Source organism: Stegastes partitus, unplaced genomic scaffold (assembly GCF_000690725.1).
Source record: "Stegastes partitus isolate 25-593 unplaced genomic scaffold, Stegastes_partitus-1.0.2 Scaffold239, whole genome shotgun sequence".
NCBI classification, from domain to species: Eukaryota; Metazoa; Chordata; class Actinopteri; family Pomacentridae; genus Stegastes; species Stegastes partitus.
In genome coordinates this window covers 85,299-111,858 of record NW_007577970.1, presented here as the reverse complement: position 1 = coordinate 111,858, position 26,560 = coordinate 85,299, and the positions used below count along the sequence as shown (strand labels likewise).

Sequence of the window (26,560 nt, the reverse complement as noted above, 5' to 3'; positions counted from 1 at the left end):
TGCATTTCCTTTACACAGGAAGAGAACTTTCACAAACCAGGTAGTTCGGGTCCTTTCACTTCATGACTGCATGTATCACACCAAACTTTCAGCAATTTAAACCTCCATTACCTTTCTGCAAGTGTACACACAGAAAGAACATTAATTCAAGCTTTTTAGAAATCAGCTGGATGTACTGAACAATAAGTCATCTACCAAGAACTTCATTTAAATAAAAAAAGAACAAAACTGACTTATATTAAAATACAATAACTGCCATGTTTTATTTTTTAAAAGAAAAAGCTGTTACAGTCATTTTACTATGTAACCACAGCTTAAATACACTGTACACACCATATCTCTGCTAAGTGCATCGCGATCAGGTGAAGTCATTTGTCATGTAACCAAAACAGCGAAAACAACCAGATTTTTGAATGGAGTCTGGTATGAAACGCTCTGTAGCCTGAAGCACTGTCACCTCTCTATCCTATCCTAGATTGCAACACACTGCAAACCTAACTGAGTGGTTTTAAATCTGTACAGAGGGAATGTTCTGTTCTTTACAGCAACTGATACGAGAGTAAACACACTAACAAGGGAGGAGGAGGAGGAGAAGGCAGAGAGCTTCCTCAACTCCAGCTGGGAGCTGTCCGAAGGAAAGCCAACACAACACCATGAAACACACATGTGGGTTTGACCGATATAGTATTTTTAAGGATACAGAGCTGTTGCTCCACTCATTTGTTCTCTGGAAACAAAGGTCTTCAGCAATAGGAATGTAACTTCTGAAGGCTGACAGTTAGTCATGTTTAATATGAAGCTACGGCTCAATCCACGCAAAAGCTGCTCTGACAAACTTGATTTTACTAATGTAGACCGATGCTGCTGCTTTTAAACTGAAGTTTATGTCAATATTTATTTATTTTTTTTGTTAAAGCATGATTACTGCCAGGACAAAGAAAGTCAAAAACAAAAGTCAGGCATTTTAAAAAAACTATTCACAATTAGAAAATAAGAAAGCTTCTCTACTAGCTTAGAATATGTAGAACAACAACTACAAAATAACGTGAATTTATGCACATTTCTGCAGAACCTGACTCAAGCGTCTTACTAGATTTAATTCAGGCTAAAGGATTCAAATATACAACCAATATAATATTAACCAACAGTACATTAAAAACAAAACCACCCCAGGGAGGAACAACAAAATCACCCACATGTTGTGAAGTATCATAATCCCACTGAGCACATTACCTAACCTTAGTTTAACCATTGGCAGAACGGCCCTGAAAGCAAACAGTCAAAAGTGACAAACCTGACGGCCATCACACTGGACAAGGTAAATCCATAAACACTCAACCGGCTGCTACCTACTTCACCGGCAAATGCTTCTGAGTAAAGTCAGCATTTGAGCAGACGCAATGCCTGAATTGTGACAGAATCACAACATTAAAAATACTAAAAAGAATCTGGTCAATGAAGAAATGAGCACATTAACTACACACACCCTTGACCTGGCTTATATGTGCACACACACCATTCAGTTTCTATATTTAACACATTCAAAAATAACATCAAAGAGAAGAGGAATTTGCAGAACCAATAGGGAAACGTGCTATAATAAGATTTTCTCTTGAAAGTCCTGTTACCTGGTCTCTCCTGCCCACCACAGAAAACCACATGTTGCAGCTGCTTGTTAGCGTTGTCCAGACCAGTTCACGCTGGGACGGCCAGACTGGAGGACACACACACGTGCACACCTGCTTTTAACTCAGGGAGCGCTTCACTCTGCTAACATGAACCGACAAGTCCAAAAACTTCCCAGTTACACCGGCTGGCAGTAATCCATTCAGCAACGTTTAAAATAACTATTTATGGATGGAAACGTGGGATAAAAAAAGCACTGAGAATTCCAACATGTGCAGCAAGAAAGTGCTGGAAATTCGCCGTGGGTCATTTTAAAGAGTTAGCCAAAAAAAAAAAAAAAACAGTTAAAAAAAAAAGTTTTGTAAAGTCCAGTGTATGTGGTTAAAAAGCTGCAGTAAATTCCTTGGATGTTCCCAAGGGCAGCAAAAATTCCTCCACAAGTTCCTAATTGCAGAGTGTTTGCTAAGAAACAGAAAATTCAGGCAGCGATCCAGAGGTGAAGTGTCGGCTGGGACGCCGGCTGGTCAGACTGAGGTGGAGCGCTGCTGCAGCTCCACCAGGCAAATACCACACACACACACACACACACACACTCACTCACTCACACACACAGTTATATAACAGCACCGCGCTCAGCCCAGTTTACCGAGAATTCAAGCAGCTGTTTGACAAAAATTCACTCTACCTGCCTTTCCCATGCCACACACACACACTCCTCTGCCACCTTCTCATACATCCACACGGCTTTGAAAATAAACAGAGCAAGGAGGTTTCCTCAGTACGTCCTTCCTTCCCGCTCTTCCTCTCCGCACACAGACTGAACACACATGCACAAAACCACACAGGAAAGCTCTTGCCTTCAGCAGGAAACCCACTCTACTCAAAGAAAGACAGAAAGTATCTTAATGTTTTACAGGGAGCAAATGCTAGTATTCCTTAAATCCACCCTTTCATTAATAAAGATGAGAAGTGTTGTGCATCAGTGATGTGGAGGTAACAGGTTTTACATCATCGTCCTTCATAAGATAAGATACAGTCCTGTGAGGAATGCACTTAAGGGGGAAATTTTGTTGATGGAAAGACCTTAACACAGAATTACGTAACTGTCTGGCCTGAAAGCGCGGGGTTCCCCCCAAAGGAAATTTGTTAGTCAAAGTGGACACCCAACTGAGTTGGATTTGTCTTTGCCATTTGAAATTAAAATCTAAGCAATATGGGACTTTGTGGTGGCTCTGAGGTGCATAGCGTGTACATGGTCTGCCTTTATTTCCAGCACAGAAGACTAAAATTCTCCCAAAATATTTAAACCACGAGAGATACAAACAGCATACTGGGTGGTCTGCACATTTCCTATGAATGTTTGGAAAGATGCGGTGTCATGACAACTTTCATTATCAAACACTTGGGATGAGTCAACAGATGATCAGACTAAACTATGAAATTGGAGGGTGATGATGGACGTGCTGTTTTAACCACTGACGGTTGGTTTAGGTGATGATTGCTTAATATACCAGGTTTTATGTTCATATTGTCACTTAGGGTCCATTGTTTTTTTCTGAACTTATGTTGTGTTGTAGGTTTTTGTGTTAATCTTACAGACGTTCATCATATGTTTGAGGTATTTTGTTTTATGCTACGTATCTTAAATATGCATAGCTGAAAGAACGCGAAATACTGAGTATTTTTGAGGCAATAATGCCAAACAAACATTCACTGGTTTCATCTTCTCAGCCATGAGGTGCCGTTTGTCCTTGACTGTTGTGAGAATTGACTAAATATATTTTGTGAGCGTTATTCAAAGTAATAATTTGTCAAAGCTAGAGCTGAATCTGTGGGCCCTAACTTTACAATATTATGGCCTTTTTTTGTTTTTGTTTTTTACTTGATATTTTACTACACAAACATGAGACTAAAAAAATAACAGAATTGCGTTTGAGGTACAATCAAGAAATTTTAAGACTGCATCTACAAAAAGATAGAGGTGCAGGCTGAGGTGCATGTATATCTATATTTGGTGTTTGCTCGTTGCATAAGTTTGAAGTCAATGAGGGAATCCCAAATGTGCACCTGCAAGTGGTCAGAACGGGACTTCCAGAGCATGTTCCAAACATGGCAGGAGCACTGTGAGCAGTGTAGCTCTGCACATAGAGACTACTTCAGAGGATTTCAGCCAAACTTAAATCAGATACAGTTTTTTGCTTTTTATAGGCAGCGTCTTGGACCTTCTTGAGCTCACCTTGGATATTTCAAATGACCCTGTTCACTACATGTATACTGGGCAGGGATCTCAGACCAATGGCATCCAATGGCATCCATCCTAATCTAATGGACATATCTATATATATTCTATTAGGCCATTTAATTAATCCAATCTGGTAGAAAACACAATTCCTTTTACAGCAAAAACAACTGAGTATGTTTGCCAAATTCACAGCTAACCTTCCATAGCTGCCGTTTTGATGAATCTGTACACTTTAAAACTGGAACCCAGCGGAGAGATGCACAACTTCCAATGGTTTTGTCAAGAAATCAGAGGTGTGTGAACAAATAAACACGTGGACGGTCAAATTATCCCCCTACCACATGCCCACTCCCTCATTTAGTTTACAATGCAAACTAAACAGAGCACGTTTTTGTCCAGACTCATCCAGACGTTTCTTTGCAGTGTCACTGTTTAGTCTCTACACTGCTGTCAGACTCAACAGTGAAAGCAGTCTATTTAAAACAGCAGCCTATTCTGTCAGCACTGTGTCGCTCAGCCTAACACACAGACACACATTAACCCACACACAAACACACACTCCAGCACAGATCCAACGCTCTCCATCTGTACAGCCAGGACAATAAAAAAAAATATTGGGGGGATTTCCTGTCAAATCCATACCAATTTTTCACTTTTCAGTTTTAGATTTAGTTTGAAAAGGACGTGCCTTCTACATTGCAGGAGAAGTTTTCTTAGAAAACTAAAAAATAATCATGAAAAACTCACACCACAGACTTGCAACAGTTTGGATTTAACTCTTAACACACATGGACAGACGCATATAAACACTATTCCAGGTGGCATTTCCTACCTTGGCAGCCACGATGCTGAGGCCCATGCCGTTGTGCTTCTTCAGGGTTACCGTGACAACCTCCGGCTCTTTCCTCATTGGCTGAAAGGAGAGATGGACAGGAAGGACAAACTGTAAATGAGGATGATACCTCTTAAATGAGTGTCTTACAGCCTTAGGAGAACTCAGCGAAACGTGTTCTCTCCGTTTGCCTCTGAAACATGCAGGAAAATGAGACTGTGGAGTAAAAAAGAGGGACGGATGAGAAAAGGGAGGGAATAAAGGAGGGATAAAGGGGAAAGGGGGAGACCACAGAGGAACCTGTGGTTGCTGGAATCAAGTCAAGAATGAAAACCACATCATGGCTACCCACACACACACACACACACATATACACACACATACATATATACACACTAGGGCTCATTTGAGCAGGGCTGGGTGACTGGGTGGGGAGAGACAGAGAAACAAAGAAAGAGAGAGAGCTACCAAGGTTTCCCACATCATGAAAAAATATTCTGACAAAGGATACTCCAAAATAAATAAGCTCATGACAGACTTATACAAAAGTATGTCTGCGTCGTATCGTCTATTTATGTTTGTTGGCATCTCTGTGTTGCTGTTTGTGGCTGAACAGCCACTTGCGTAAAAGCGCAGGGAGCTTAGACATTATTCAGCAATCTGCAGGAACACCCAGAACTAAACAAAACAACAACCGCACATCAATGTCAATACAACTACTGTTACAGTAAAATTGCAGCTACACCGCCACACCATAGAGAGAGCGAAGCTGCAATGTTAATTATGTCAGGACAAGGTTGGATGTCAAAGTTCAACACTTTTAGCTTGTTGTGTAAAGACAGTCACTAACGAGCACTCACATCTTAGAAAAGCAGGGGTTTGACTTTCAGTGGACCAACTAATGTCAGGCTTTTGTCATAAAGCAGTATAGTTTTCAGCAACTTCTAACCTTCTGTTGCATAAAAGAAGCTGTACATCAAGATATGGGCAGTTGTTAGGCCTTTTAATGCCAACAGGGCACTTACAAACACCACAAGCAGGAATGGTAAAAGAGAAGACTTTTTTTTTTTAAATAAATAAATAAAAATAATTGGTAAAATGCTAAACATGTGACCCAATAATCTGCCAGTCCGACAGTAGGCAGACTCCTATATCATAGTCAGTTAGCATCCCTACAGTGCAGGAAGCACAGACAAATCGGAATCTGGCATCTAAGGCTTAAAAGAACTTGAAAATAAATAAATAAAATATATAAACCACTAATAGGCCCCAAAACAAACATCTTATTCACTCTATCAATAAGTTATAACCTTTATAGCAGATAGGGAAACCGAAATGGGTTTATTAAAGAATCATTATTAATTATTAAAGCAACCAACAAAAAAAAGCAGTCACCTGTTAAAATATTCAAAATGGGCACTTAACTACCCGCAAAATTTAAGTGTGTGGACCGACACAAGCTAAAGGAGGTTGCACTGCATGCTGATAAACACACACAAACACTTTCATGCTAACCTTCTGCACCAATACACCCTGTTTTTTTTTTCCGTCTGTCCACACAAATCTAGCATTTTCACACTGAGCTGCTTGTTTGAGAAATGGTCTTCAGCATAAATAATACTGACAGGATCCCTCTCTTGTAGCAGCTACAAGGAGCAGTAAGAAGAAAATGCACACGACCTAAGCCATTTAGAGCAGGTTAGTGTCAACATTTGTTGTTGTTTTGCTTGTAAATACCATCCTACAAGCACTGGGTGCTGCTGAGCAAGAAGCCAACTTTTCTTTTGAAAAAAATAAAATAAATATTGAAGATACTGCTGATAGTGCTAGAAGCTCTAAAGACCTGCTTGTAGGATTTATCCCATCTACAATATATAAACACACTACATCATATCCACTGTGTTGAAGTGGATGTAGAGCAGAACTGTACTTGTGATGATGGCATAAGAGCTCCAGACGAGCCGGGCCTCAAGCCTCCAGTCGGCCTGAACACACACCATTAATCAAAGTGTGTGTGTGCTTGTGTGTGTTTGTGAGCGACGCCTGCATTATGTCGAGTCTAGAGTCATGAAATAGTAGAGCAGGGATAAACAGACCAATTACAGAGGAAGTGGCTCGCTGTGTGTGTGTGTGTGTGTGTGTGTGTGTGTGTGTGTGTGTGTGTGCGCGCGCGTGCGTGTGTGTGTGTGCAAATGCGCACGTGTGTGATTAAAAAGAAGTCTATCATTTACTGCTCCAGGCTCACTAACTAACTTCTGCACTGTGATTGGTGTTGATTAAATTGTGTGTGCGCATGTGTGTTTGTGTGTGTCTGTGATGGTTGTTATGAGAAGTAAATAGCTCCTTCTGAAGTCACTGTAATCACTGCCTTCCAACTGGGAGACCACACACACACACTAACACACACAAACACACACACACACACACACACTAAAACCTCTGGACCCAAATCAAAGAAACTTCCAGGTTTAAACCACTCTAAAAATAGTCAAACTATGTCAGTCATGCCGTCAAATTGTCTACAGCTCAGTTTCTGTTGGAATTTTACCTTTTTTAGTCTGAAATTCACCTGGAAGCTGATCCATGTTGTCATGCTGTTGGGTCTCAACAACCAGACCTCGTGTACTAACTTTCCTAAATCCTCCAAATCCAGTATAATTCTGAAACTGATTTGTCCAGTGAAGCAGAAAGATGAGCAGAGTTAGAAAAGGTCAACTACAGCAACCTCAGCTGATGGCAGTCATACTATTCTTCTATTCTACGACTTATAACTTAGAACTATTTTAAAAGAATTTTTGGATTTTACTGCAAAGAAAACTGACACCAGTATTTAGTTTTCATATTGTGACAACAAGCTTAGAATTCTCATTGACACTGTTTATATTTTTGTAATTTGAGCTATGGACAAAACAACTTGTTTATGTGACTTTGTATGGTTACGTACATTTACACTTATGTCAAAAAAGCATCTGTTTGTCCCATATTGTACAGAAGATAACATATAGAATATTCTGTTTGCCTAAACGTAAAATGGAAGTTCACGAAAAAAAAAAAAACATACTGCTAAATAACCTGAACCACTGACATTTAGCAATCTGTGCGTGTCTCTATGTAGACTATCCAAGTAGATAAAATCACTTGGTCTCAAAGTAATCTGACATTAAATGCCTTATTTCACTTTTTCAACATATTTTTTTGGTTACACTCCTGTCTGAGCTGCTGCATTAACTGCAGGGGGAGACTACAGGCGTCTCAGTGCACAGTTGCCCTGTAGCATGTACTGATGCAGGTGTGGCATTTAGGGAACATCTGTACTTCTTAGCTTTAGGAAAAAAAAAAAAAAAAAAAAAGGCTGGGTTCTACTTTGGCCCTGGTCTTTGCATGCATATTAATCACGCTACACCACCAACCACTACAACTAAGTCCTTCAGCTTGTTAGAAACACTGAGCTAAAATGGTCAACGTAATGTATTTGTTGAAACATGTGACCAAAGCATGGCTGGGAACGTCAGCATTTTGAATTAAATTGTTAATATTTAAAAAAAACAAAAAAAACTTTGTGCTGTGCTATGTCAAATATTTTGTTTGGGGGACATCTGGAACAGTTGTAGATGTAGACAGTTTCAGATTTAGAAGATCAGTACAGTTAGGTTAGTATGTTTACAGCTACAATAGCACACCTTGTGAATTTACTGTAAAGCTGAAAATTTGTTTGGTTAGTGTTTCAGGGGGCTGCAGGGAGGCTCAGTGGTTAGCACCGTCGCCTCGCAGCTAGAAGGCAAATTCATTTCAGTGCAAAATAAAGAAATGAATGTTGGAAGAGCAAAGCAAAGTTATTCTGCAGCAATCAAAGACTCTGTTGCCACTTTGTGGCTCCAAGAACTTGTCTTGTTTACTGCTTGCTTAGCTGTCAGAGCTCCTGTATGCTTCAGTCTATGCAGCTTCTTTGAGTCAGCATCATTAAACCTGCAAGGTCCTCTGTGGAACCAACTTTACCCAGAATGCCCCACTGCCTTGACACATAACTTCATACACACACAATGAGAGGGGCTTTCTTGTGTGTTAACGTCCTACCATCTCAGAGTTGTCAGCTGCAGAGAAGTGGCTGTCACAGTCAGCTCCTTCAAAGTGGACGGTCCAGGTACCAGGTGACCGTGGATGTGGCGCTAACCTACAAAAACCTGTCAGAGGAGACACAAACAGCGTCATTTACAGTGCATTTGTCACATTTTGTGCTTTAGAGCAGGTCCACAATATAACTATAGAGGAGTGTGAGCTTCATAGCACCTCTCTCCTCCCCTGAAATACACACAATGACACTTGTTCACATCTTGACATGTCTGAACTATTTCAAAAATGTAGCAGTATTTTTGTGAATAATGAGAGCATGGTAAAAGCAACGGGGCTGTTGATTGATGTTTATTTTTCATCTTCTCATACCAATCAGTCATTTAATATCAAGCCCTCAAATTGCTTGTTTTGAGAGCTGTAAAATTAGACAAGCTCATTTGCAGTTGTGTAAAACACAGAATGGCAGGTATTTCTCACACATAAGAAGCTGAAATTAATTAATGTTTGGTATTTCAATAAATTATCTGTTATCAAAATAAAGAGTAATGACAATAAACTGATTTGAAATTAAAGAAATCTCAGCAAAGAACACAGTTATAAATATGCAAAAAAGTAATAGTAACTTCAATTCTTCAATAACTAACCTCTCTGCAGCAGAGGCTCCAGGAAGTCCTGCAGTCCATTGGGGAGGCTGCGCACCACGTCACAGGAGTAGCCGTCCTCAGGAAGGAGGAAGGGCAGCTGAAGGTCTGGATCCTCCTCCAGCTGAACCTCTCTGCCATCACTCCTCGCCAGCTCATCTGCTGTGTTTTCTGCCACTGCCACCACGTGGTCTATCAGTTCCTGCACGCACACACACCAAGCACAGCAAACATATCAGATGACCGAAAAGGGCCCACAGGCATATTGTACAACATAGGTTCAGAAAATGTCACAAGTTACGCTTATATCTAATATTTGTGCACATCAGTTTGAATTACTTTACATAAAGCTGATGTGATCTGACAGAAAACCTCAAACTATGTACATTTTACTTTTCTAAACAGTTTAAAAACAGTGATGCATAAAGTTTTCCATTATGCGGCTGTCTGTTTGTCTTACAGGTGGGATGTACGGCTCATCTGGGGCACAGTGATAGTTGGACATGAGGGCGTGGAGCTGCAGGGAGTTGAGCTTAAAGCAGGTGTTATGGATGTTCTGCACATCCTGCATGGAGTATTTGTCCATGGTCAGCAGGGTGGTGGCCTGGAGGACACACAAAAACAATATATTACTTTGAACCACATATCTTGTTGACGTTTTTGTACATATTTAAAAGGTCTTTTGTTTACAGCTCTCTTATTTCTTCAATGTATGCTAAAAATGTTGAATGTTGTATGGTGCAAATCATTTCCGTATGCATTTACAATACATGGTTATGAAAAAAAATGTACATCTGGTAGATGGGATGGCCTGTTTTTAAACTGTTTTTACCACCATCTTTATGTATTTAACTTCAGTCACAATCCCTGTGGAATTTTTGCCCTTTACAAGTTAATTATTTAAACATAATCTTGCATTTTTTAAAAACTTTTTAAAGAACAAGTATATAGTGGCGAAACCAGATTGGGATCAAGGATTCTTAAAATAATGTGAAAGCACTAGCAAGAGAATCCCCAAAGACATCTGCACAAAAAACAAAGCTGTAAACAAATGAAAACACTGGTGGATAAAATAAAACCCACAGCCCTCCCAGTGTGGCTGATGCAACAGTGGTAAATAAACCTAAAAAGCTAAGCGACAATCTGTTTGTGCCACTTCACACGCTTCTTTCCCGTCCTTGATCCTCATACCTGTACTATTCGACTAAGGTGGCAGTCGGCGGCGAGCTCCAGACCCTGTTTCTCAGCCCAGGCCTCGATGTGGCTGAGCTGCTGCCGGAGGATGGCCCCCCAGTAGTGACAACACAGACCCGACTCGGTGTCCGTCACCAGCTTGTTGAAAAGCCACATGTTGATGAAATGGAAGAGCTGTGAGAAGAGCTGGATTGTCAGGGCGGCGTTGACTCGACACCGCCGCAGTAACGACATGGCCCCTGTGAGTGTGTGCAGGACATCCTCTGGAAACAGAAACAAGAGTGAGAGCAGCTCTTTCTCCCTCTGTCCACAAGTGTCGTGAAGTTTGTGGTTTTGCTGTTTGCATGACAGGAATCAGAACTTCTGTGTAAATCATTAATATACAGTGTTCTCCCCTTTTCAGAGAGTGGATATTTTATCCCCTAAGGCCTCTACAAAATATACAATACGTCCTATACAAAATGTACTGCTCACAACTCTCAACTGTGTACAACCTCTGACAATGAGCTGCGAGTGGACAGTGTTTTCACTCATTACCGATTTTGGGTCTCTGTGGATTATGTTCCTCAGGGTCATCCAAGAAGGCAGGCATGTAGTTGTTTAGATCAGCCTGGAGACAGTGGACCAGGTACCTGCATTCACACATCACAGCTTGTTAAGGTACCATCTGACCTGATACAATCCTTTAATTACAAAACCTGAACATTGTCTTAAAGTGGTGACCAATTGGGGTTCTACTGTAATCAGACTAACTACTTGTGACGGTTAAAAATAGTGTAATAAAAGGATGTTGGCAATCAATTTTACAGCACCTATAGATAATGATGTTTCATAACTAATGAAGGCTCGGTTGCCAACAGTATGTATTAAAAGGTTTGTAATATGGTACATGGTTTGATATATCACTGTACAACATCAGTTTGTACTGTCTGTCTATTCCATCTGCGCCATCTGCATAGTGTAAAGCAAAACAACAACCAGACTTTGGACACAACCTGGTGCTTCTACGCAAAAAGAGAAAAGAAAGAGGACATATTGGTTGAAACACTGGTTGTTGCAGCAGTGACATTGTGGGATTCAATTCCATTTTGTTTTTTGCCACTGTCATATCTGAACTGGCCATCAGTGGCTTCGATAACTCATCAACCGATTAAATGCCATTAATAATTTACCCAATTAATATATATATTGACTGCAGCTCGTATGCTGTGTTTAATACTGTGTTGTGATTGCTACTTCATCTTTGTTGTGTTTGAATGTGGGCAGTGATGTGCTTTTCACTGTTTGTGTGGTTGAGAGCACTGTGAGGGTTTAACCAGCAGTAAAACCACCATGACAGAGACGTCTGTAGAAGTTAAAGGTTTCTGTTTTAAAGCCCTAACTTACAGAGACAGTGTTCCTGTAGCTGCTTAGCTAATTTAACCAAGCTGGTCTCGTGTGCAACAGGATATGTTTGTAGACACCCACTGTCCTTAAATCATGTTATACATTTAGATTGACAATGTGATTTACTGTTGATGAAGAAACTAACTTTTTCCCTAAAAACCACAGTACCACAGTGTGAAACTAACTGAGTTGTATTATATTACATTGAAACACAGCCCTCCTCACACCAACACAACCACACACAAACTGACTTGAAGGCCATTTGGACCAGATGAGCGAGGATGTCCTGGGCGTCCAGCGTGACCCGACTCAAGTCTCGGTCCTGCTTGATGAAGTTGAGCAGCTCGGAGGCGTTGGCCATCCAGAAAGCCAGCGCTCCGGCAATGTTCTTCTGCTTCTGTAATGGTCCAATCACAGCCACACACAGGGAAAGAAAAAAAAAAAAACATAGGAAGGAAGTTGTTAGAGCAGCAGAATGCAGGAGAGACTGAAGAGGTAAAAAAGAAGGTAGAAGACAGAGGGGTTTCTGTTTGAGTGGCAGCCAGAAGGAGCAGTTGTTACTTCAGGGATAGACTCATGCCCTGCCCACCCCTCCCTCTAAACCAACCCAGTGTCGAGAAGAAGAGCGGTCATCGCTGTCAGATCAGTGAAGACACTCAAATGGTGTCTTCACTTGTTGACATCTTCAACATTTTACCAAGAGCATTAAAATTCAACATTTTCACACCAAAGTGACCTCTCCTGTTCCCATCTTAGATCCCATTTACCTGGTCACCAGACACCAGCCTTCTCACCGACAGGTTCAGATTTCTTTTTTGTTTCTGATTAAAGTGAACAGTGCTTAGACGTCTAGTAGTATATGGACCAAATTTATTCACACTGCAAGCAAGAGGATCAGCAAAAGGGGCCCACTGGTACAACCGTCATGTGGAGAATACCACAGGCTGATAACAATTTCGAAAGTCACGAACTCTACCAGAAAATAGCAAAATGTTTGAAAAGTTTAGAACAGTCAATTAAATCGATTAATTGTTTTCTAATTGCCTGTAACTATCACATTGTTACAATCAATATTAAGCTCTCAGGACATTTCATTTAAGTAAATTAATTAATACAAAGTTTTGCTAAAACACTTGTACAGATAGTTAGATAGAAACATAACTTTCTACAGTCTGAGATCAGAGTTAATCTAGTCGTTTGACCTCGTTTCCAGTTTCAAAGTTTATCTTAGCTAACATGCAGGCTGTGGCTTTTCACTTATCCAAAACACTGAGGATGGTATAAACCTGGAAAGTGTGTTTCCCAGTATGCTCAACTATTCCTCTAACCATCAAAACAATTAAACACTGTAAGGGGCCAATGAAAAGCACCTGCTGTTCCTTTTACACCTCTGTAGCTGTACACAGATGTACTCAGAGCCTCTTACAGAGTAAAGTCATCGACGAACCAGTTTGCTTGCAGAGTGAACGACAATGAGTGAACAGGCAGATATCATCAGTATCTGCTGGTCTTGAGATCAGCAGGGACGACAAAGCTCAGTGTCTGAGGAGCTGATTGGTTAATATCCCCACCACTCAGAGAGGGAGGAATGTGCAAAGCTGCTCCCCTGCACTCATCTATCCCCGCCTTGAAAAAAATATAACGTAAATCAAACAAAACAAAGAAAAAAAAACAAAACAACCCATCATTCAGAACAGCCAGAGGATGAGAGATGGAGCAAAAGTGCATCCAAAATAAAACACTTAGGAAACATTTAAAACACAGACAGATGGTTGAACATATTAAATGAAATTCCAAACAGACAAATGAAGCAGAGGAGGTGGAAGAGGTCAGAGGGACGCGACTTGTCTCTCATCCACACTGTTGAGTAGGAGAAGCAAGACATGATGTCACACAAAACGGATGCCAGAATGAAAGATGGAGCAACAACGGAGAAGAAGAGTTGCTTTGGTTTTGCTGTTTTTGGTTTTTATTGTAATTTTTTTTTAGTACCAGGCAGGTCCAGGAAGCTGAATGGAATTAGTCGGGTTGATGTTGCTGTTGTTGCTTAGTTTCCAGCTGTGGGTAGGACGCATTATTATGGCTGTATTTTACAGTTCTGTTAGAATGGAGAAAAAGAAGCAGCAGCAACAATGAAGGGCTGGCCAAAAAAGCAGACAGAAAGAGCTGAGAAGAGAGAAGTACAGGGAGAGAGAAGTAGATGGTAGAGATTAATAGAAGAGAGCCGGGAGCTTGTTGAGGTTGGGCGACATGATGCTACATCAGTCTGTAAATGTTGTCAGGTTTACCTTAGTGTAGACGGAAAGGACATGACGTTTAAAGCAATAGAATAGTTACAACCTAAGAATTTATGGTATAAAACATCTTCTAAATTAATGGTTTTTGCCAAGAAATAGACTTACTTTTCCTTTGGTTACACAACAGTCATGTGCTTTGCTTGTAAAGTCATCTTTTTGAAAAGGTTCAATTTTGATGTGTGCTGTTTTATTTAAATCACTGTAAATACACTCATATTAGTATAAAGTAAATATAAAAGAAGAGGAGAGTTGGTGAACCAAACGTTTAGCAATCAATGGAAAACCTTGTTATTATTTAAGCATTAATAAAGAGGTTAGTGGACTCTCCCCTTAAACAACATACCGTTGCACTGGAATTTTCAGTTAGTAGAGTTGTATATGGTATATGCAGCTGACTTTGAAATCATTAAATCTTTTGCTATAAAATACGAACTTTACGCAAACTTTGTTATTGTTTAACCCTCTGAAATGCAAACTTTTTGGCACGATTGACAGGAATGTTGTCAAAAGTCACCAAAACCACAGCATTTATCAGAGCTTGAAATGGTGATTTTTCATCAAAACCATGATGACAAACGTACAGGGTTTTTTGGCTAAATTTCAGGTTGTGACACCAAAAATCAGATAGGAGACGTATTTTAACAAATTAAAAACATAAGGATTAAAATGCCTATAGTATGTAGAGCCACTATCTTTCCCTAATATTGGTAATATCAGTGTGTTTATAAAATATTGTACATGTTTTTCCAAGTTTTGGGGGGAAACTTACCAAAGAATTTACCAAATTTTATGATTTATATCCTTATAACTCTCTCTCTTTTGAGTTCTTTCTACTTCCGGTCATGGTTGTGCTTTTTTCACAGAGGTGCTGGATTTTATGTTGTGGTGAAAAATAAATCCACAGTGAGTAAAAATGTGACAGGACCCAAAAAAGAAAAACACATCCAGAAACTGCTTGGTGTTTAGAGAGTTAAACTGTGCAACCTATGTGATTCACTCATGTGGCACAAAACCAAACACCTCACGTTACTGAGGCTTGTTGTATTTCTTGCTAATTATTTTCTTTGTAACCAAGTAGTCTTTAAATATAGTTCTGAAAAACATAGAAGACGTAGTAAGAAGATTTTGTAGTAGGGTTTGGAGCAATCACAACCTATACAGCTCTTACAAAAAAGCAAAGGAAAATTCCTTGCCACTTATTTTATCAATATCGCCAACCTCAAAAGATAAAGAGAGAAAAAAGAGAGCGAAAGAGAGAGGTAGACGAGTCTTTAGCAGCCGTATCATGGTGTGCTATTGTGCTATCCTACCTGATCCCCTTCAGGAATCTCCTGGATGGAAGGAAGAAGAGGAGGAGGAGGAGGAGGAGGAGGAGGAGGACACGTTCACAGGACAGAGAGAAAACACGTCAACAGCTACAGTATGGACACAGCCATGTAACGCACACACACGTACACTTTGACACACACATGGTCATGGTTCACAATGTAAAGCCATCTTGAATACGTTAAAGAAAATGAACTGATGGAGGTCAGCTGGAAACTCATTTAATAAAGAAAACATTACGTGATATTTATGAAACCGATCAAGGTTCATTTAAAGCTTTTAATGCCAGAAGCTTCACATCAGAACAGTCAAGAAACAACCTTCACGCTGTATCTTAATGTAGCCATGACTGTGTGAAGACTCGTATATTTACAACTCTATATCAATACTGGTCTTTATATATAGGTTTTGGACATTTTAAAGGTAGGTTAAATTAACTTTACTACTACTGACCTCACAAGTTCTCAGATTTAAAAATAAGTCTGCCTGTACACACTGTTGTGTATATAAATGAAGCTGAAAAAGGACAGTTATAACCCTCAAAATCTTAGAATAAGCAACACAAATATGGTTGATATTTTAACAGAATAATGTTTTAAACTAACAAATCATTTCTTTCGAATGTGTCTATTAATGAAAATAAATGCACCCTCAGCACACAATGCAAACAACAATGCCAGGTTAGTCAGAAATCTATTGCAGCAGCAAATCACTTCTTGAATAACTGACAAAGGTGAGATCGTCTCGTGCAACATACGGCCTCTGTTTGTAAAACTACCATCAATAAGAACCTGGTAGATGTGTTGTCTGCACTCTTGGTAATAACTCCAAGATGTTTTACTTGAATGTAAAAAAGGTGCATTGCTGTTTCAAAATCTTTATGTAGTTCTCTTAATAAAATGTCAGTTAAATAGTGAAGTTAAGATGAATTGTAACAGGGTGCAAAACACACTTGTGTTCACACAGGGCAAAGACATCCATTAAAAATGTAGCTTTGCAAGTGCTCAGCATCCCAGAAATGCTTCAGAAATATCCTGATCTTTTGGATTAGTGCCCGTTTTAAATGTAGTAATTGTTTGCCAATAATTAGAGAAAATGTCCACACACACACACACACACACAAGACAAAACAAAGTTTATCAACTTGTGTGAAGTTAGCGCAAACATTCCCACATTCCTCAGCAGCTAAAGATATTTCCCTGAAGCTCTATAAAGCCAAAAACCTACTACACACAGACTGAAATAGATTGAGTACTACAGTTAACCGTGTGTGTGTGTGTGTGTGTGTGTGTGTGTGTGTGTGTTTTCTTTCATAACTTCACTGCATGCCAAAGGCAACGAAAAGCTGGCTGCAAGCTCAACAAATAAAAGTCAATTGCACTAAGAAAGAAGAAATGGCATGTGTTTCACTGAGCCTTACTTCTGGAGGCTTTTAGAAAAAACTTAGTGTTTGTGTGGCTTTTATTTCCCTCAAATCTCAATCTCAGTTCTGTACATCATATCAGACTTCAATCAAACAATTTTAGCCAACGCTATGTTAAGCGAGACGAGGCCAATATGAAACCTCGACTCGTATGAAGCAAAACTTTGTCAGTAGCAACATAGTAACATAATAGATGCTTGGTCTAATTCTTAGTCTTGTCTTAATTTTTAAATTTTTTTACAGGGTTTCCTGACTAAAAAGAGAACAAATGTTTAATACTTAGGAGTTCCTATAGTTGTTTGTGTTAACGCCACATTAAACATGGGTGCATTTGATCTGATTTAATTATAGAGGCTTTTGTATTTCTACAAAGAAATGTCTAGAGAGAATTGTTTTGGTATTGTTGCCTAAAAACTCTGCCATATTACTGCCACAAACACTGACAATTTTAAAATAAATGAAAGCCTCGGGAACAGCGATAGCTCCATGCTAGCTGTAGTTCAGTATACACTAGCAGGCTTCACACCACAAGCATTTAACACTGACAGGTCACGAACAAAAGACAAAAGCACAGACTGGTACACAGAAGGTAACTGTGGAAAAAAGCTGCAAAGCACAAACATATACAAACGCATGTACACGCACCTTACAACATCTACAAATGTAGTTTGTAAGAATACAGTTAATGAGGTGAATTAAGGAAAACATCAGGTAATAATCATATTTGAACACAAGCAGAAACGGCATAACGGTGGAGGGTGACCACACTAACGGCGGCAGGACATAATGAGCAAATTAATCAAATGAGGTTATGTTTAATATGAAAATGCTCCAAAGAGAGTTTGAAAAGTAGTGTTACTAACCTGGATGACGCCTTCCATCATGCTCACCATCTTGTTGACGATGGCGATGACTTTGTGCGTCCTCTCTGACGGAGACATGTCGGGCCGGTAAGAGGGGGACAGGACGTAGCGGCAGGCCATGTACAGGACATAAGTGGGCGAGAGCTTGAAGTGAACTGTGGAGCTGTTGGTGTAGTTGATTATGGCAGAGAGGAAGGTGTCTTCAGCTGGAGGGGACACACAGTGACAAGTCATTAGCAAACACCAGTGTTAAGATTTAGCCTCACCAACTGTGTTCTATTCTTGGGTACTTGAAAACACTCAAAGATAACAATAAGACAAAGTTATATTTATTAAAGATAAATATTAGACATAAAGAAGACAGACAAAGAGAGATATATCAAAACAATGTTTAAAGCATCACTACGGCTCTGTCCTTAATCAGGTGACCTCGCAGTAAATAAAAACCTGCTGAGCTGAAGTAACTGCAAAAAAAAAAAAAAAACAAAAGAAAAGTAGACATACTACATCCCTAATAAATGGATGTATGGTTTAGATAACAACAAATGAGATGCTACTTCTCACCTCTGCTGATCCATTGAGGGGAACTCTACCTGTATTAGTCCTGCCCAAACCAGACACTCAGATCAAAAACAATACTGGATTAAAAAAGATAAAAACCTGCAACTGTAGTTGTGATCATGTTTGGGATATTGTGCCGACATGGAGCACACAAAAATCTGATATTGAAATCCGTATACACATGATAAATACTAGTATCTCAGGTACTGATTACTCCGTGTTGCTTGTGTAGGCACCTGTGATGTTTGCAACACAAACCAACAATTTGATCTCATATTCCTGTAACTGGTAACCGAACCGTAAATTAATTTGAGTGTGGCTTATGGTGGGCTTCAGACTATTAAATGTAAACAACACTTTGCAGATTTGGCTTAGCTACTTTATTTCAAGCAATGGGAGACAAGAGCGACAGAAAGTATGAAACATGTCCTCTACTTTGACTCGAGTCAAGCTGCCACTGCTGGACAAGGGAGCAGCGGATGAAGATACACAACTGTGACTGGTGGGACGGTGTCGTCTCGATGGAGTTCAGAGACTCCGCGGGGAGAGAACTTTTTCCTGTGAATATGGAACTATTTTACCGGCTGTGTGTCTCAGTTGAGACCAGCAGTGCGAGCACCAGTTCTGTCACTAAACTGCTTGGCTGTAAACCAGTATTACCAGTTTGTGTTTGACAGAAGCACGGTAAGAAATTTGCATGTATGTTCTGTAGCGTTAAGGTGGACTGCGTTATGAGCTGCATCACTGAAGTCCCAAACCAGTTTGCGTTTCTATCACATCACTTGGCTGCAGCAGTCAGAAAGCAGGATGAAATGTATACATGCAATAGTATCCTGGTTTTTCTTCTAGAGTACTCCAGCTTGCATAAGAGAGTTTCTCAAAACCGTAAAAAGGGTTCATCCAGGTTTGTAAAAGTTTATATGCACAAAAACAGAATACCATGAAAAACACAATCATAACTGAGATACTCAAGTCCCTGTTCACGGTCTTAGAAGGCTGTTGGGAGTTTAAAGGTTTATTAGATGCCAAAACGATGCTCGACTGTTTCTAATGCTCTCAGGCTGGAATTGACAACTTTAGACAGTTCTTACTTTAGCAGTCATTTAATCTCCCGTCTCAACTATTGCGCTGTAAACATAAGAATCATCATTATGTGACAAAGTAAATATCATGTTGGACAATCCTGCCTTTTTATGCATTTTTTTTCACTAAGGCCCTCTGCTTTGGCTTTTGCTGTTGCCACCACTAATACGTCCACCTCGACGACTACTATTACTCCTAATCTTGCCGACCATCAGTGACCAAATCCACAATAAATATCTATTAAATCAAATGACATCACATCTGTCAAAGCTGACCCACACTGCCTTTATGCTGCGACAAGCAGTTTGTACAAGTCACTTTGTTGGTGCAGAACTTGGCTGCACATGTGTCATTTGAGATAGACCAATGAAACCACTTGCCTTACTGTGGAATCATTTTCTTTCGGTTTAGCTCGGTTGGTGAACTATTTGATGTTAAAAACTGGTTGCAGCTGCTCTTTAGCAGCACTGCTGCAACCCTCCCTGTGAAACCCAGACATGCTGCAAGCATTCAGATTTTAGTGTTGCATGTGCGTCACTGTACCCAACATGTTCTGTCTCTTAGGGCATATGGTTTCACCCAGTGCATTGTGGGTATGGGACTCTCCACCACTCTATGACTAGTCAAAACCCTCCTTTGCCTGGAAAAACAGATGATCTCACACTATGCCAAATATACAGTGTGGACAGAGACACACTAAGGCCCCGAGCACACAGAAAGTCAATAAACAGAAGTGTCACAAAGACAAAGCAAACAGCAAGAGGAGCTTAGAGCTACAAAGAGTGTGGGAAACGTTGGGTTTCTGAAAATCCTACATATAAGACTTGACAGACTTCATAAAATGATAAATTTAACAATCAAAGCCACAGTCACAGTTTTGACTGAATCCATCTAATAAAGGATACACTTGAGAGGCAGAAAATTAAAAGAAGAGGATTAGGCCGATTTGGTCTAAATCTGAGGTTTCCTCCGTCCAGTCGCACAGAAGGAGGAGATTACATTTTCTTTTTATTATACTATACAGCTGAGGTTAACTGACTGACCTCTTTCGAATGCAAAAGACAGAGATTAAAACTTTTTGGAATGTGATATTGTAGAGACAGCAGAGGTCACATTGGACAAAACATCAGTCTGTTTGGTGCATTTTGACAGACGAAGGCACAGGAACCCTGCTGAATAACAACTCCCTTTAATGTTTGGCTTAATTTGTGCTCTTCTCTACCTCAGTATTGAATACTGATATACAATATGCAGTCATTTCAGTAGTAGCTGTAGTGTTATTCTGCTAAACTATATGGTTTATTTTTCTTCCACATCCTGTTTTAAGCTCCATTTTGGGTTCTACTTTGGAGTTACTTGGCCTTTGTGATTCACATACAATCCAGTAGGCCTACTTCAAACTAAGCAGTTAACTTTAACAAACTGCACAGCCCATAAGAATAAAATCATTTTATTACAGCTTCAGTGGCTTACCTCCATAAAATACCAAAAGACTACCCCGTAATAACAAGGAAACCCTATGCCTAAGTGGCCAATTTATAATAATTTATCCTAACAGTATAAACGTCAAATTAACTGTGTTATCTTGATGCATTACAGGAAACAAAGCTTTTAAGCTATAAACGAATCCCACTGAATTTCTTCCAAATATGAGTCGCACACAATGCAATATCATTATCTCTGTGTTTATGGAAGTCAGATTAATGCCACAAAATGAAAATGATTATGGCTTTCTGATCTAATTCATCAGGCCCTTTTGGTTCAGAACTGTGGAGTGAGGCAATGTGAAAAGCCTCTGTATTATCTACATTAACTATGACATTAATTGCATAGAACTACTACCATTGTGGTCAGGTCAGGCAGTCAAATGAATTATAAAAGCAACTAGAAGGGTTCGATAGTTTCCAACTATTGACTGTGCCACTAACACAGTGAGGGGAATGGACAGAGGCAGAAAGTGATTCATGGACACTTACAGTTGTCTCTGAACTCGATGCTGGCTGGAAGAGTCAACTCTGTTCTGTCTGCTGAAATGTCCTGAGACCTGATAAGACAAAAAAAAAAAAACGCCATTAGAAGTGGAAGACAACACTTATGACTGTGACAAGAATAAGTATGAGTCAGAGGACGAGAGCAGATGATGAAGAGGAGAAAGCTGTGTGTCTGACCTGCTGTCCTGCTGCTCTCCTCTGATCATGGGTTTGACCATTCCTCTCTCCATCTCCAGCTTTCCTGAGCTCTGCACACACAGAAGGAAGTCAGCTTCAACAAAACCACATTTTTTCTGCTTTCATTTACTGAGGATGATCCCGACTGGAAAGTACAGACCTGTAAATAATGACTACTGTACTGTGAGGCTTCACACTTGATCTGTGTATATACAGTGCTGACAGGCAAACTAAATCAAAGTGTCGGTCTTCTGTGGCTTTGTAACACTGACACGATGCCTTGGGTTAGATTCTCTGGCCAAACTACTAACAAGCAGCAAACACGACATGACGCTTCTTTTACAGCTTTCTGTTCTCAAATTAAATTTCTATTTCTGTGCATGGTGTACCAGACATACAGTACAACACACACTCTTTCCAACAGCAATCTTTTATATAAACTGTATATGTCTGGAGCTGCTGCAGTTAGTCATAGGATTAGTGAAGTGACAAAAAATTTGTTTGTAGCAATTTAGATAATTAATTTTTTTTTCTGTAATTTTTGTTCCAGCTGGACAACTGCTTGGGTATGCTGCTTTTATCCTTTATTATATAATTAGAAATGAATCTCTTCATATTGTTGACTATAGATTAGATAAAACAAGCATTCGGACAGTTAAGATTTTCTACACCAAACAATTCATTGATGAATGAAGGAAGTGTTTAGCTGATCAACACTGATAACAAACGGTGTAAAACAGTTATTTTTAGCACAAGTGGAACAAAGAGATATGAAAGTTCTTGGTGAGTTTTGCTTAAAGACAAGGAAACATTTGCCACAACTACAGATGCACCAATCTATCTTTTTCTCTCCTAAAGTACAAACCTAAGACCAGCTGTCTCTTTTTTTCAATAGTTACAAATTGAAAACTCACTGCTGTGCACAAAAACATTAACTTAACATGACTTCGACACCACAATAAACTGGGAATTTATACTTTCTCTATTTGCATGATCAACATAGTTAAATAAAATTGATTAAAACTATATTTAACGTGGATCATTGACAGTTATCCAACCTGATTAAGGTCAGTAATGGCACAGATACCATTAGAACAGACTGGATCAGTGCAATAAAACTACTAATAAAATGTTGTTTTTTCCCCCACATCTCTGAAGAGAATGTTCCCATCTTCAACGCAACACAGCAAATATACACAAATGTGTGTGAGCGTGTTACCTTGCTGGTAGGCAGGGCAGCTCCACTGTGGATGTCTCCGTGAAGGTCGAAGGTGGTTTCTGGTACACTGCTGCAGCACAGACACAAACATTCAGGCGGTTAGATGAGAAACTGTGCTCTCTGCAGCTGACTTTTCATTACTGACAACGACAAGAGCTCAGACTTAATCCAGACACACACACACACACACACACACACCCAGACACACTCACTTATCTAACTAATCGTCAGGGAGGAGAGAGCTGGATGAGAGATGCAGTAAATGAATGACTCACTAATATATGCAGACAGATAGTTTGCTTTATGCACACACACTTACGTAACAGTCTAATTAGATATAGAGAAGCCATGCCAGGAGTCCTGACATACAGCAAAGCCGGGACGCTGTCTGTGTGTCTGTCTGACAGACATTAATTGCATGTGACTGCAGTCAGGTTTCAAAGACAGGCTTCTGCTTTACACGCCTCACATGACAGCAGGGCATCAACGTCAAATAAATGGCACAAAACAAACACAAACACACGGAGCATTTGTGCTCGGCTTCATTGACAGCGAAGTCTTTGTCACGTACACAATAACCACCAGCAGCCAAAGTAGGTTGAACCATTAACAGCGTGACTACACTTACACAGATTTTCTATCTTCAGCTACATTTTCAGAGCTGATATATTTGTTAGTGTTTACGATTTTTCATCTACTGATGACACTTCAACCCTCAATAGATAAGGCCTTTCAAACTTTGCTTATACTAAAGCAGATGAACTTTAAGCAGATGTTTCCAGACTTTGAACACAGATCTTTTCATCCCCCATTCAAGTTCAACATCCTGGTCTCACACTGCAGCCAGTGAATAAAGGACTTTCCTTAAGCTAATATACAACTTGATCTCAGAAACCAGACACAAGATCAAGCCACACAAGCCGATTTCTTGGTCTCCCTCCATTTCATAAATTTTTATGAATCCTGACTTGGCATTACTTGGTTCTTGACGTGAAATGTTTTTCAGAGGATATAGCAATGCTGTGATTTTACACTTTATACTACTCAATTTTGACAACTTGTTTGATTGCTTTATAACAATATGCCACAACTGAAGATGAAAGTGCAGATAACCAAACCTCTAAATTATTAGCAAAAGTAAACCATGCGCCATCTTGTTACATGTACTTCTGTCAATAGATACCAAGTCAAATAAACACACAAACCACAGCAAGACATTTTTATCAAATTAAACATAACAGAAACAGCTGGATAAAAGGTCAAAATCTTAACTCTTTAATGCCATGTCTACTAAGATTAGTTCAAAACATTTGGATTAAAAACATGTAAAATAAGGGGAATAATCCAAACAAACATGGATGCAGATTATGCTTCTTTCCAGACTTCCACCATCTTTGTTTCATGCTCTTCTCTCACCGACTAATGCTAAATACAGATGACGATCCTGACTAAGTTAAGATGCAACAGATTGAAGGTTTGAGCACTCATTCACTACAAGATCATCTGTGTATCTGCCAAAATCTGGTGCCAAATAACTCAGATCTTAAAAATCTGCTGTCTTGCCAAACTGTGGCTGTAATCAGCCTAAACATCCTGATGTGTCTGAAGCCTGAGTGAACGAGGTATCCTTGTATGTTTGTGCAGCAGGACATTGGAAAACAGCCCAGAAAACCACAAGGATCCACGTCCACAACTTCAGACGCATGTTCCAGATAGAGGCAGCACAGAGCTGACCAATGTAACTCGTTAATGTGACTCTGCAGACTTTAGAAAACTATACAACTCTCCTACTCAGCTGAGAATTGGACAAAATCGTATCAATCCCTAAATCGCTCCACGAGTATGACCGCAGGAAGCACTTCTCCCAGTGCTTGCTCTATATGCCATTTGACCTTTTGAATGACGGATAGCAGGTCAAATGTAAATACAATTACACACTATTGACCAGCCTAATAAGCTTATATTGACCTTCTGATCCAATTCGTGTTCACATACAACAGCATTGATTTCTTTGATGGCAGTGACACTATCTGTAAACACATCACTGCCATCAACCTGGATGATAAAACAATACCGGCATGTACCGGCAATGCACATTTCACACCAATAGCAAATTACAAAGATATTAGTTTCCCCTGATGGATTACATTTTCTATTTATTGAATGTATTGTTAATATAAAAAACATATAATTAGCACAGGTTTTTGGATGAATCAGTACCTATTTGCAATTTGAAAAATGTACTGTTACAGTGTGCATTGTAATGCAATGTGTTTGCCCTACTGTCGGCTAAAATAAGATAATCACATCAAACTACAAGCAGAGTCCTTAAAAAAACAAAAAGTGCTACCTTTTCTATGAGTGATAGACCATTTTATTGTCTTAACTTTTTCAAGAACTTGTTCACAACATCAGGAAATCTGAAAATCCTGGGTCAAATAATTACACAAGTAATAGTGAACTGAACTCAGATGGGTTTAGAAAACTCAAATAAAGAATGATAAAACAGACATTACTTAATGTGAAAGTGTTGCTGAATAATGGCTTGCTATACTTGGAGATGGAGACACAAACCACCCAAACACCTCAACGTATGCCATCACTGATTTTTCTTTTGTCCCTCTCTCTCGACAGTCAGACATCGCATTAACTCTGGATTAAAGCTTTCTGCCCTCAACACAAAAGAAGCCAATAAAAAAATGAAAATACACAATCAAAATTAATAGGTAATAACTTGACCAATTACATTTTTAATGAGCCTGCTAACCTTAGGCCCATTGTAGTGGCAGCTACAGCATGGGTCATATATTACCTTAACTGGTAGATGATTGAGACTTGATTCCAGTATTTTATGAATTTTTGTAGGATAAATAATCAAAGAAATTCCACTTTTGTGTCTTCACCGTCTTGTATTATTTATGGTTTTATAACCTTGTTGGACAGCTCGAGTCCTTTTCGAGTTGCCTCTTCCAGCCATGGCTGTGCCGTTTCCACAGCGGTGCGGGACTTTATATTGTAGTGAAAAATGAGCGCACACTGAGTAAAAATGTGACAGAAGCAAATAAAACTCCCAGAAACTGCTTGGGGGTTCAGAGGGTTAGAGGGTAATGAAAAAAGCAGCAAACCAAGAAAAAAAAAAAGAGTAAGCGTGCCAAGTTCACAGGACAAGAACCCTGCAGGGTCTTTTTTTCCAGCTCAGTCCACTTGCTGACTTCTTCCTCTCTGGTTGAAAGTACTAATCAAAATCACCTGATGGAGTTTTTTCTTTTTTTTAGCTGGAATGCAAGCATATAGCAAAGTCTTGCAAACCCTCTGAGGTACATGGAGTCAGAGCCCACATCTAAATCTACAGCTTCATGTCACTATCCAGCCACTGAAATTTTATTCAGAATGCTACTGCTAACCATCAAGCACCCAAACATGCAAATATTGATGTAATATTGAATTTCCCTTCTGGGATAAATAAAGTATTTTTCATTTCATTTCATTTCATATTGCTGGATCAATAACTAACTAAATAAGTAACTTCCATAGTAAAAATGCACATATAATTTTAGTTTCTTTTCTTCTCAACACTTAAAAAAAGGTTTATTTCTTTCTGAAGTGCTTGTATAGACAAACTTTACAC

General features: G+C 39.5%; 1 protein-coding gene across 5 annotated transcripts in view; it reads right to left on the bottom strand.

Moving 5' to 3' along the window:
* afdna (afadin, adherens junction formation factor a) overlaps positions 1–26,560 on the bottom strand; it is a 109,314-nt gene that overhangs the window by 36,159 nt on the left and 46,595 nt on the right. For all 5 annotated transcript variants that reach the window (XM_008281605.1, XM_008281609.1, XM_008281607.1 and 2 more), the window contains exons 11-22: positions 22,933–23,002; positions 21,714–21,784; positions 21,522–21,589; positions 17,902–18,107; positions 15,600–15,620; positions 12,244–12,389; positions 11,144–11,238; positions 10,604–10,869; positions 9,873–10,016; positions 9,416–9,614; positions 8,775–8,881; positions 4,701–4,781 (exon numbers count right to left, since the gene is read on the bottom strand). In XM_008281605.1, coding sequence (XP_008279827.1) covers positions 4,701–4,781; positions 8,775–8,881; positions 9,416–9,614; positions 9,873–10,016; positions 10,604–10,869; positions 11,144–11,238; positions 12,244–12,389; positions 15,600–15,620; positions 17,902–18,107; positions 21,522–21,589; positions 21,714–21,784; positions 22,933–23,002 — 1,474 coding nt within the window. The remainder of the gene's footprint in view (positions 1–4,700; positions 4,782–8,774; positions 8,882–9,415; positions 9,615–9,872; positions 10,017–10,603; positions 10,870–11,143; positions 11,239–12,243; positions 12,390–15,599; positions 15,621–17,901; positions 18,108–21,521; positions 21,590–21,713; positions 21,785–22,932; positions 23,003–26,560) is intronic.